Below are 12823 nucleotides of genomic sequence, written 5' to 3'. Positions count from 1 at the left end.
TGCATGAAGCCACTTTGATGACGTTTCTCAATGAGATTTTTTAATTTTAGATATCAAGTTAGCATAGCATACGTTTTATGTTAACGTAAATACAGAACCCAAATATCAACTCACTCTTTGGAACATTCACTCCTTTCAATCAGCAGGGTAAATGCTAGGTTTGCAGTTGACTGATTTGTCTCCACAAACCTGTGAGTCAGAACATTAAGTAAGGGATAATACCTGACAAGGCTTTCGTCATCAAAGTTAATGAAAAATGGGAAAGCCTGAACTGTCTGTCGCAAAGCGGAGTTTTACTTTCGTGAAGTCGACTTTCGTTGAGGCGGTTGCTTTTGTAAAGTTCATTCATTTTTGTCACACCTAGGTCCAGGTGAATACTCAATTTTGATTGGCTGTTGGGTGTGGATTAAAAAGTAAAAATCCACAGTGAAAATGCACATCTAAGAAAACCCAAATGATCTATATCACTGCACTGGCCTCTATAAAACAAACTGTTGCTTCACCATCCAGACAAAATCAAAAAGGAAGAAGCAAACTTTCTCTCTGAATTATCGCTTTATTTAACCTAATGTGGTAATCAGCAATTATATGGCTTTTCTTTGTTCCTGCACTTGAGGTCTTCAGGATGTTTTCATGTTACCTTGACAGCATGCCACACCACATATCAAGTGGTGTGAAAAAGCAATCTCAACTGAAAAAAACCCAAAAGTACTAAAGAGTAGTACTAAATAGTAAAAAGTACAAAAAAATGATTGAATATTTTGGTTTGAAAGTTATCTCACAGCTTGCACTGATCTTGAGTACGGCGGCAAAGGAAAGCAGTATATCCCTTGTGCTAACCTAGGTATGTTGATTTTGGGAGTGGGGTCATTTGGACCCCACTAAAGCATTGTGAACCTCTTTTTTCAATGATTTTTGATTTTCACTGGTGTCCATGGCAGACATGAAATCCACGTTTGTCATGGAAGGGTTAACACACATCAATGTAGGGGTGGGGTCATCTGGACCCTACAAGATAGCACAATTGAAGATCAGTTAATGTTCTGAGTTTCTTTTCCTCCGGTTACCAACTCGCCTTTAGAACAGTGCTATGATATAGAGCCTTCCGGTTCTTTGACTGATCTTCATTTTCATGTGTCCATTATTAATTTGTAATCCACACCCAGCAGCCAATCAGAATCGAGTATTCACCCGGACAATGGCATAACTATTAGTATTTTATCTAGCTGTGGATTGCACTGCCTATTTTTGATCAAAGATTGATTCAAAGTCTGCAGAACAGCTCTTGTGTGTCTATCCATGTGTGGCTTTTATGGTATTTCAAACTTTTATGAGATAAGGTTTACTTTTTATTTTATAAGAATCATAAGGCAGACCACTAACTGAAAAGGTAAAAAATATGGAAGCCTGTAGTCTGTCTTAACTCTACACAGTCCTTCTTATTAAACAAGTATTTTACTTTCATATTTCTAACTGTTCAGAGTAAAACTTGGGCTTGTTTGGATGAACACAAAGCGGATATTGTTGCAGTGGAAAATGTTTTTCACCAATTAGGGGAAGTTAAATCATTTCCTACACGTGATATATCAAACAAGAGCTGAAACAATAAAATCTGATTTTGATTTTGACAGAATTTTTTTTCTGTTAAAAATAATATTATTTATGTTATTGTTGTATAAAATTATTATTATTATTATTATCTCAATGTGCTGTATGTTTTTGAGCCATTTTAAAAGAATAAACCATGAGTTCGGTCATTTGTGAAGTGTCAAAATGCTTGTCCACAATAAGATCACAAAAAAACTAGGGGTGTCCTGATCCGATCACTCAAAAAAAAATGGGGCCTAATCATGTGTTGATGAGTCGATCAGTATTGAATGCTGTTTCACGATCTGTAGCATATATCAAATTAATTTTTACTATGTTGAGCGCTTTATATTTCAAGCTTATTATTCTGGATAAATGCTCCACTAGAACTCTATGTCAAGAGTCAAAGCTCTGTCCCCCCTCTGGTCACCAGCAAGAGCAGTCCCCAGACCTGCTAATTCTCTGATTGCGAGCCGCCTGCCCTGACCCTCACCTCGACTCTGACACCTCTAAACATGCCTATTTTTAAAATGTTTTTCAAAAATATTTGATTGGGACTGGATATCGGCAGATATTCAAAATCAAATCACTCTGAATTGGATTGGGCGCAAAAAAACCTGATCGGGACATCCCTAAAAAAGCTTTGTGGGAATCAACACCTGGTGTCTTTGCTCCATTGATCAGGGCTTTTCATGGTCGGGACGCTTGCACCTGATTCTGGTTCTAACAACTTCAAGTTAATTGAATCAAACATTTTCAGGTGTTCTGAAAACGAAAGCTCCAAGTTTCAGAATTTTGAGTCTGTGGGCTCTGAGTTCAGGTTTGAACTCTAAATTTGTTTAACCCGCTTCTTGAAACAGGCTCCTGATCTCCTGCATTTCCGGTCTTTCATCAGCAGTTCCTAACAACTGAAACAATAAAAGCTATTCATAACTCTCACCAATTCCATATAGTTGTCTTGCAATCGACAGAGCCAAAGATCTACTCAGGGGGTCCAATGGAAACATCCATTTATCCATCCAGTTTCTTAACCAATTTTATCCCTCATGGAGTCACAGGGCTACTGGACCCAAACCTGGCTACTGTTGGACGAAGGCGGGGGACACCCTGGACAGGATGCCAGTCTGTCGCAGGGCCACAATCATACACCCATAGACACTCACATTAACACTTAGGGACAATTTAGAGCCATCAATCTATGAAGCATGTTTTTGGACAATGGAGAAAGCCAGAGCCCCTGGAAAAACTCACTCATACATGGGGAGAACATACAAACCACACAGAAAGCTCTCCCTCCGGACTTGAACCGGGGCCTTCGTGCTGAGGCAGGACTACTATCCACTGAACCATTGTAAAGCCTCCTAATGTGTCTCAAGACATGAAACAAGCTGGTGGTGGCTCTATCAGCCATTCTCACCTCATTGTGGTCGACAGGAGTTGCATGTTCTTCCAAGAGCTGGTGGATAACCTGAGTGTGCTCCTGTTCCTGATCCTGAGATTTGAGGATCTGTTCCTCTTGAAGTCTCTCCTGGGCCCTGCGGAGGTTTCTTTTGGAGGTCTTGTTCTCCTCCTCAATCTGCTCTTGGATCTTATGTAGTCGCTCCAATTCCATCAACCGTCTTTTCTCTTCTTCTTGCTGCTCTAGTCTTTCCAATTCTTGTTGTTCTCGTCTTTCTCGTTCCCATCTTTCCTGCTCTAGTCTTTCCTGCTCTATTCGTTCCTGCTGTAATCGCACTCGTCTTTCCTGCTCTATTCGTTCCTGCTGTAATCGCACTCGTCTTTCCTGCTCTATTCGTTCCTGCTGTAATCGCACTCGTCTTTCTTTCTCCTTTCTTTCCTGTTCGCGTGCTTCCTTCTCTTGCTTCTCTCTTTGTTGTCGTCTCTCCTTTTCTTTTTTTTCCTCTTCAATTCGGCCTGCAAGACAACCAACACATGGAGAGCCCATGTCAGCTTTGTTAGACCAAGTAAACCTGAAGCTGCAAATGTAAGAAGAGGTTTTGACAGAAAAAAGTAACTATAAAAAAAAGTCAGTACAAGATTTGACTGTTACAGTAAGACAAATAATTATTTGAACACCCTGTGATTTTGCAAGTTGTCCCACTTAATGATCGAGTCCCCACCATGATGCCACGATTCCACTTCATCTTAAATTCATGGCCGCTGTGAGAGGCATAATCTAACAACATCTGGAAATCACATTGTATGCATTTTCAAATTATTTATTTGTATGTATGTTACTGCTGCAAATAAGTATTTGAACACCTATCAGCTAGACTTCAGACCCTCAAAGACTGTTAGTCTGTTGCAGAATAGACTAAAATAGTGATTTTTTTGTGTATTTGTATTAACTTTTAGAGAACAAAAACTGACATTGTGACAAAGATTGGGGCGGGCGTGGTGCAGTAGTGTGGCGGTTGACTCCTGATCAGAAGATTGCAGGTTCGATTCCCACCTTGCCCGGTCATGTGTCGAAGTGTCCTTGGGCAAGACACTGATCCCAATATTGCCTCTGATGGGAGGTTGTGTTCGGCAGCGGAGCCACCATGAGTTTGCGAATGTGTGTGAATGAGTCTGTGACTGTAAAGCGTTTGGGCCTTTGAGCAAGGTAGAAAAGCGCTAAATTAGTATACACAATTTACCATCCTGGCGCCGGGTTTAACACTGGAGGAGGCCGCTTCCATTTGGCGCCCTTGTTAACCTATGGCATCGTTCACACCAGGCGCGGTCCTCTACAGAGGGCCCGCCCTGTGCAGCGGATCGCTTTGGGGTCTGCTCTATTTTGTGTGTGAGCCACGAGCATTCCGCATAAAGTTACATCAAAATACATGAGAAAATCCGGTTTATTTTCAAAATATAACCAATTTTTCCACAATAAAACGCCGTGATTGACAAATGTGATCATGTTTTTTGTATCTAAACTGACTGTAGAGAGGGAAAAAAAAGAGGTAGAGAGCACCTCTTCTTAACATAAAGGTTGGGTAATATTCTCAGTTTATTAATTTATCCACACAGACACAACTGCAAGCGTGTGCGCATACACACACACAAAACAGAGACGCGCACACACAGATCCAATGTAGTCAGCCGACTCTTGAGCGGGTGAGCGGGGGCTGGGTTTTGGGTGTAAAACAACAGAAAGGCAGAGAGCAGCTCCTCTTAGCAGAAACACGGGGTAATATCCTTTGGTGATTAACTTATTATGATGGCAAAAACAATAAAAAGCTCCTGCAGAAGCGCCTGTCGACCGTCACGGAGAAATGCGCGTCTGTGTGAACCACAGAGCAGAGCGAACACCACGCACACTCTGCTCAGCTTCGCGGCGCTTCCGCCTCCAGTGTGAACCCGGCGTGACCCCTCCCTGATGCTTTTTGCATCCAGCTGCAGACACACCACTGCAGCTCACATTACACTACTGATAAAGCTTTTAGAATCAGAGCCTGCATCTGCAGCAGGGTTCAAACACATTGATTACTGATCCACACAGGGGGACATCCTATGGGGCGTAGCGGCCCACTTGAGAGGACAAAAAGAAGAAACTTGTATCAGTCGGTGCCACTCCACATCTGCTCCCTAAGAGAGACATTGGTTTGGTCCAGCGTGCTATAGCTAAACTAATTCTCTGTATAACCTAAATTGTGGAATGTAAAACCTTGTTAAATGTAGCATTTCACCCTTGGAAACAACTGTGATAACATGTGTTGACCATTTGGTCACCCAACTTTTATTTGGAGTGCCTTTCAAGATAACAGAGTTCCTCTCCCAGCAAGGGGGCCGTAAAGTTGTCTAAAACCTCTATTTCCCACTCGGATGTTAAGTCATCAAACCGGGCCAGAACCCTGACTATTTCACATTCCAAGCTCTGGTTAGTTTCAACCTGCCACCCTCAAAAGATATTTTGGTTCCAGCAGGTTGACCCCCTGGAGAGTCTGCAAGCATTCTGGACAGACACTCAAAGTCCTTTGTGTGAGACACGTGACCCTTCATAACTTTAAAGACATAACTTTTGTTAATTGGATCTAACATGTAAAACATCTCTTCATAGCTTCAGAAAATGTAATCTCAGTCTATTCTTTTAATATATTTTAAATTAAAGTTGCATTTTGCAAAAATAAATCTACAGGTTCGAGATTTCAACAAAGTGATCTTTAAAGTAATTGCATTACAAAGTATTAGAATAAACGCCAGGGATACTGAAGGCAGATATTTATGGTATGACTATGTGGTTTTTAGTAGTGCTGCCTCAAACGATTATTTTAATAGTCGAATAATCACTGATTATTTTTTCAGATTAGTCGACTAAACGGGTCATGCACAAAGTGGATGTAAAACACACATCATTAGCTTTTAACTAACTAAAAACTGGATATATAGCATTACCTGTGATAATGCTAGCGTGAATGCTGTAAGCTGAATTTGGCCGCTGAAGATGCTAGTGATAACAGCTGAAATTGATAGCTGAAAACACTGGAGCTGATAGCCTGCTAAAAAATTAGCTAAAGGCTAAATTAACCTAGAAAAACTGAAAAAAGCCTAAATAAGCCAAAATAGCTGTAGCATGTAGCCGAAATATCAGCTAAACCCTAACTTAGCCTAAAAAAAAAAACCTTAATAAAGGCCAAAAAGCTAGCAGAATGCCATTATAACTTTCAGCTTTACTACACTCTGACTCCACATAATATAAAGTAATGACTAATCAACTTTTAAATTAGTCGTCGACTACTTTAATAGTCAATTAGTCGACTGATCGTGGCAACGCTAGTTTTCTGGTACAGTTTTTGAAGAGTAATCCCGCCGCCCTCTCCTTCGCTGTTGCGGAGCGAAGCAGAGCGCTTATGGCTTGTCACTTTTCAAATCACAAATAAGCTGTTTTTTAACTTGACTGTTTTCTGATCCTCATCCACAGCAGATGGAATGAAGAAATATTTGGATATTCAGTTTTAATCTTAATTTTCTTCATATATGTCCTCCAGCATTAGAAGAATGCCACAAGAACATGTCAAAAACACCATTTTCATAGGAATGTCTCTTTAATGACATCAGAGATCCTGTTTTTGCATTAGAGGCAATGAAAATGGTCAAAGAACATCCATGTATCTCTTTCATACTCACCAAAGTTGGGGCAGCTATCATTAATGACAATATAGTCAGTTACCAGCTGGAAGTGCTGGCGGTCGTCACTCTCTCTGATAGTGAATTCTTTATCAACATTGAAACTGGGTAAACTTCTGAGGTTCCAACTGGAATGACCCTTATATCGCAAATAGATCCTGGGTTGCTCCACCGTAAACTCTAAAGTCGAATGTCCTTTTAATATCTGACCAAGCTGGAAAAGTGCAGAACAGGAGCAGCATTAAATCAAGGATCACTCTGAAGAAACTTTCAGTAAGACTTTTCTCTTACCTCATTTTCCGTTGAGGAACAGTACCAGGTGTAAGGTGTAGTATTTATTACCTCTATCATCTTAGCACTTGTACCTCTGCAAGAAAACAAAGTCAAGGCTTGTTAGGACTTAAAAGTATTTTAATTCTGTAGCTTGAATGCACTGAACTAGGGGTGTGCCAAAATATCGATATTGCGATATATCGCGATATTTAGTCCTGCGATCGATTCTCGATGGGTTCTCACCAAGTATCGATATTATATTTTCATTTAAAGAGGCTGTAGCGCTGAGCGTCTGAGTCACGCGCCGGAACTATGGGCACACGCTGCGTCGGACTTTTAATAGCGATGCACGCGCTCATTCGGGAGAAGCACCGGTGAGATACAGGCTCTGTAGCGCGTGTGTGAAGCATGCCTACCTGTCAGCATTTATCATAAATATGTAGGAGATCCAGCCGGTAAGAAGCGACTTTGTCTGAGCGCTAGAATGTCAGCGATCACTTACTTCCTGTTTGCTGTGGGAACTGAGCGCGTGCTTCGCAGTTGTCTGTGTACGCTTCAAGGAGCGTCGGAATTTTCGCTTTCATGCACTTCAATGTTTAACCTGCTGCTGTACGGTGTAACTTTGGTAAATTTATAATGTGACGTTTTCAAACAATGTAATTACTTGTTGCTAATGTTAATTTTAAAGTAATTCTCAAATAAAAAAGCAGGATTTGATGTATGAAGTTAAATTTAAATGTAATTAAACTAAAGTACATGAATTCACTGTAAAATTAGGGAGAATGCTAATTAATTGAAGCACTTAAAATTATATTTATTGCCATTATTATGTGTGTTTTAAGGATTTTACCTATTGACTGCTGACTGACCAAATGGAAAAATGATAAAAATTGGAAAAATAATCTCAAGTAACAGTCTGAGTAAATCAGCCTTTATTTTTGGATGCTCAGCCCTTTTCAAGTGAGAGAAAAGTGCACAAAAAATTAGGTCAATTTTGAGAGAGGCTGTAAAACATTATATTCATCATCCTTTGGTGTGACGTTCTTTTGGAGGTAGATAGCTGTCACTACTTGACTTATTTAATATTTGTTCTGTTTACAACAATTCTGCACTAAGTAGTGTCACTGCTGATCATGTTTACTATTGTTAACATTGAATCTGACAGATAATTCCAATTCAGTTGTTGTCAATGTTTGTCAAAGACATAGTTTTACTGATTTCAACAATGTTGCACAAAAGTGTCTATAATTTGTTGCACAAAATAAGAAAAGTTGTTTAGTATGATTGTGTTTAAGGTAAAAAAGACAAATGGGGATATATTTCCCCCCAAAAACATGTTCTATATAATGGTAGTTATTAGAGAGGATTTTTACCAATTATCGCAGTATCGCGATATTATCGATATCGTGAGCCATGTATCGCGTATCGTATCGTATCGTATCGTGAGGTACCCAGTGATTCCCAGTCCTACACTGAACAGACAACTTTGAGTGTTTGGTTGTTGGTTTTTCAGAGCGAGAGTTGAAAGCATTCAGTTGATGTCACAATAAATATTCTAATAAGAATGGAAGGTAGAGATGACGTGATCATGTGATTCTGTGGATAGTCATTATCAAAGCAGGAATTTATTGTTTTCATAGCATTAACCTCAATGGTTGTCCTGTTCAAATTCAGGGCCTAAACTCCCTAAGATCTGATGTTTAGTTCTTGTGTTTGTTCTTGCTCTCTGGTTCTTGCTTTTGTCACAAATTCACAGAAAAAGTTCTCCAAAATAAAAAATAAAAAACCCAAGGTATAAGTTTGGGACAATTCACTAGAAAAAAATCCATAAGAGTGGACAACCTTCTTAGAATTTAACAAGTTTATTTATTTATTTAACTTCTGCAAAACAATGGGAGGATCAGCCCCTTGAGATGACACATCTTGTTTCTGAAAATGAAGACAAAGTATAGTAACTGGCGGCGCGTCCACAGGCAGCGGCTCCTCTTTCTCCCGTTTTTGTGTTTTTTACGTCCTGTTTTGCGTGTTTTTTTTGGCTTTGTCATATCTGGTGTTGACCAAATGCAATGATACACCCGCGAGGTTCTGCTCGCTATTGGCAACCATACTCCGGAGATCGATCTAGTCAAGCTACATTACCACGGTTTGCTCCGGAGGCCCGTTCAAGCACCGACACCCACTCCAGCAGCCAGGCCAGAGTGGAGGCGCCAACAGGCTGTTGAGGAAACAAAAGAGGGGAAAGCGCTGAGGCATCCGAGCCAGGCTAGTGGCCAGCCCTCACCGGCTTGCTATCCTGACCATAACGCTGGCCAACGTGCGCTCTCTGGACAATAAAATTGACTACATCTGCCTTCTCCGCACGTTGTCCAAGACCGTGAGTGCTGCGTTTATGTTTTTGTGGAAACATGGCTAACAGACAGCGTCCCGGACTGTGCTATTTAGCTAGCGGGACTAACATGCTACCGGGCCGACAGCACGCTCGTCGAGGGGGGGAAATGCCGTGGCGGTGGACTGTGTGTTTACATCAGTGATGCCTGGTGCCGGAATGCTGCTGTGGTTTACAAACACTGCTCTCCACTGGCAGAGTTTGTGATCGTTAAATGTCGGCCATTCTACCTGCCGAGGGAGTTTAACTCTGTACTGCTGGTACCAACATACATCCCTCCCAGCTCCACCACCAACAGGAGTGAGGCTCTGTATGAACTATATTAGCACGTCAGTGAGCAGCAGACAGCCCACCCTGATGCCTTTCTCATCCTGGCCGGGGACTTCAACCACGCAAATCCAAAGACTGTTTTTCTACACCTCCATGGACACATCAACTTTCCCACGAGAGGTAACAACATCCTGGACAATGTCTACACCACACACAATGGAGCCTACAAAGCCACCCCCCTCCCCCACCTTTGTGCCTCAGACCATACCACTGTAATGCTAATACCAGCATACAGGCCAAAGGTTAAAGTCACCAGACCAGCTACAAAATTGGTCCGGGTGTGGCCTGAGGGATCTACAGAGTCTCTGCAGGACTGCTTCGCCACCACTGATTGGAGTGTATTCAGAGGAACGTGGGGGGTGTACGGGCAACTGGCGGGCACCTGGCGGGCGCGCGTCGGACGGCCAGGTGAGGCCGCCGTGCCGCGCTGAGGGGGGTTTGCGGTTCCGAGGCCCCAGGCCGGGTATGGGGGGCGCCGTGGGTTCGCCGGACGGTCGTCCGGCAGCCGAGGACCCCGCCGGCCGTCTGGAAAGAGGACCTGCGCGGGGGTTGGTTGCGCGTGGGCGAGGGAGGCCGAGAGGGCGGCGGGGGAGCAAGTCCACCCGTCGCCGCAGCAGCAGCAGACCCGGGCGGGGGGGCTGAGTCCGCCTCGGCCCTGGAGGAGGACGACAAAGGACGCTCCGCGGCAGCGGCGGCGCCTTTCCTTTTCCAGTAATGATCCTTCCGCAGGTTCACCTACGGAAACCTTGTTACGACTTTTACTTCCTCTAAATAGTCAAGTTTGATGGTCTTCTCCCCGCCATCGCTGTGTGAGCTTTCACCATCGTCATCCGAAGCCCCTGTATCCTCAGATGAGGAAACCTCCGGTTCAAACTGGTAGGGCTGTACACCCTCCGAACCCTGTGTCGTTAAAATTCCCGTGTTTGATGAAGGGACATCACCTTCATCCAAAGAAATATCCGCTAAATCGTGGTTTACGTCACTTCCCAAACCGTCCGCCATTGTTGTTTACACTCTGGGATCCCTGAAGTGGCGTCGCGCGCAGCCCCCCCCATCACCACCTATCGCCCAGATTTAAAGCTGTGCACAACCATAAAATGATCAATAAAATCGCGCTGGATCATTTTAAGTGAATATTTTTATCAGATTCGTTTTCCAAGTTCCATTGACTTTCTAAATTAAAAAAAAAAAAAATTGCCACTGCACGAGGCCTTTAAATATCTTGGGGTCTTGTTCACGAGTGAGGGAAGATCGGAGCGTGAGATTGACAGGCGGATTGGAGCAGCGTCCGCTATTTTGCGGATGCTGTACCGATCTGTTGTGGTGAACAGAGAGCTGAGCCAGAAAGCAAAGCTCTCGATTTACTGGTTGATCTTCGTTCCAGTACTCCCGACTACAAGCAGCTGAAATTATTTTTTTCCGGAGGGTGGCTGAGTGCTCCTTTAGAGACAGAATGAGGTCACCCGGAGAGAGCTCGGAGTAGAGCCGCTTCTCCTCCGCATCGAGAGGAGCGAGTTGAGGAGCCAGCTTGAGCATCTGGTCCGGATGCCTCCTGGACACCTCCCTGGAGAGGTTTTCCGGGCATGTCCCACTGGGCGGAGACCCCGGGGAAGACCCAGGACACACTGGAGAGACTATGTTTCTCGGCCAGTCTGGGAACGCCTTGGGGTCCCCCAGAGGAACTGGAGGAAGTGGTCGGGGAGAGGGAAGTCTGGGCATCTTTGCTTAGACTGCTACCCCCGCGACCCGGATGAAGCGGAGCTCGCACGCTTGTGGAGACCGACGTGATCTGGCCCCGCGTAGCTAGCAAACAGACCTCTGCAAGCATCGATCAACAGCACGGGGAGCAGCATCCAGTCCAGCACAGCTAACCACCAAACTTCGGCGGACGATGGCCCTCTACCCGGCAAGCAGCGACTACCGAGCCCGGAACGCCCTCCTAACCCGGACCGCTATTCCCGGTGAGCGTAAACCAGCGCTTGTTGTTGTAGCATGATGCCTTCTACCTCTTCGGCTCCCAGCCCTCTTTCCTGCCCAACTTGTCATATGTTTAGTCAGGATCCTGCCTCATTTAGTGAAGACAATGGTCGTTGTGTTAACTGTAGTCTGATCTCAGACTTGTTATCCAGGCTCGAACAGCTGGAAGCGCGTCTTAGCTCAATGGAAGCTAAACCAGCTAGCCATGTTGTTGTAACTCGGAGCGCTAGCCGCGCCAGTAAAGGTGAATTAGCTAGCATCCCACCGCCCTCTCAGCAGTCGGGGAATCCCCAGGATGAGTTTGTACCGGTGGGGAAGAAGCACAGAGCTAAACCGAAGCACGCAGAGCGCCCGAAGCTCCCTGTATGGAACAGGTTCTCTCCCCTCAGTAACACACCAACTGAACCAAAAACCCTGGTCATTGGCTCCTCCGAGGTCAGACACATAAAGCTCAAGGGAGCTACAGTTAGATGTTACCCGGGAGCCAGAGTTGGTGACATCGAAGGAAACCTCCGAATGTTAGCCCAGAGTAAGGAGAGGTTCCGTCGGGTCGTAATTCACGCGGGCGGCAACGACGGCCGACGAAGACAATCAGAGATTTTTAAATTAAACGTAGAATCGGTGTGTAAACTGGCTAAATCTGTGTCAGACACAGTGGTTTTCTCTGGTCCTCTCCCAAACAAAGTCAGTGATGAAATGTACAGCCGCTTTTCATCTTTTAACCGCTGGTTAGCTAAATGGTGCCCAGAAAACTGCGTTGGCTATGTGGATAACTGGAGCATTTTTTGGGGAAAGCCCGGCCTTATGCGCAGAGATGGCATTCATCCCAGTTTGGACGGAGCGGCTCTTCTGTCCAGAAACATTTCTGCTAGCTTTAGCCATGCAGCCTGACAACTCAGAGAGGAGACCCGGGGAGAGAGCAGTAGTTTAAAACTCTCCCCTGAGCGGCCTTTAGCATTGATGCTAACCCCAAACAGGGCTAGCCCAGCAGTTCCTAGCATTAGCTTATGTGCTGGAAGGCAAATGAATGGAATGAATCACAGTAACAAAAATTATGATGTCATTAAATGAGAGCTACTAAACATTAGATCAATTTCCTCAAAGTCCCTATTAGTCAATGAATTGATTAATGATAATAAACTTAACCTGCTAGCTCTAACA

At 44.0% G+C, this 12823-nt stretch overlaps 1 protein-coding gene across 2 annotated transcripts in view; it reads right to left on the bottom strand.

Annotated features, from left to right (window-relative positions):
- The window catches only part of LOC112136946, a 32606-nt gene extending 25548 nt beyond the window's left edge, over nt 1–7058 (bottom strand). For both annotated transcript variants that reach the window (XR_004947810.1, XM_024259000.2), the window contains exons 1-3: nt 6988–7058; nt 6697–6910; nt 3005–3501 (exon numbers count right to left, since the gene is read on the bottom strand). Coding sequence is in view for 1 of the 2 variants with exons in the window: in XM_024259000.2 (XP_024114768.1) it covers nt 3005–3501; nt 6697–6910; nt 6988–7047 (771 nt within the window). In the remaining variant the exon portion in view is untranslated. The remainder of the gene's footprint in view (nt 1–3004; nt 3502–6696; nt 6911–6987) is intronic.
- Nucleotides 7059–12823: the final 5765 nt, after the last annotated feature.

This window comes from Oryzias melastigma, linkage group LG4 (assembly GCF_002922805.2).
Source record: "Oryzias melastigma strain HK-1 linkage group LG4, ASM292280v2, whole genome shotgun sequence".
NCBI lineage: Eukaryota > Metazoa > Chordata > Actinopteri > Beloniformes > Adrianichthyidae > Oryzias > Oryzias melastigma.
This window is presented reverse-complemented; position numbering and strand designations above follow the sequence as displayed.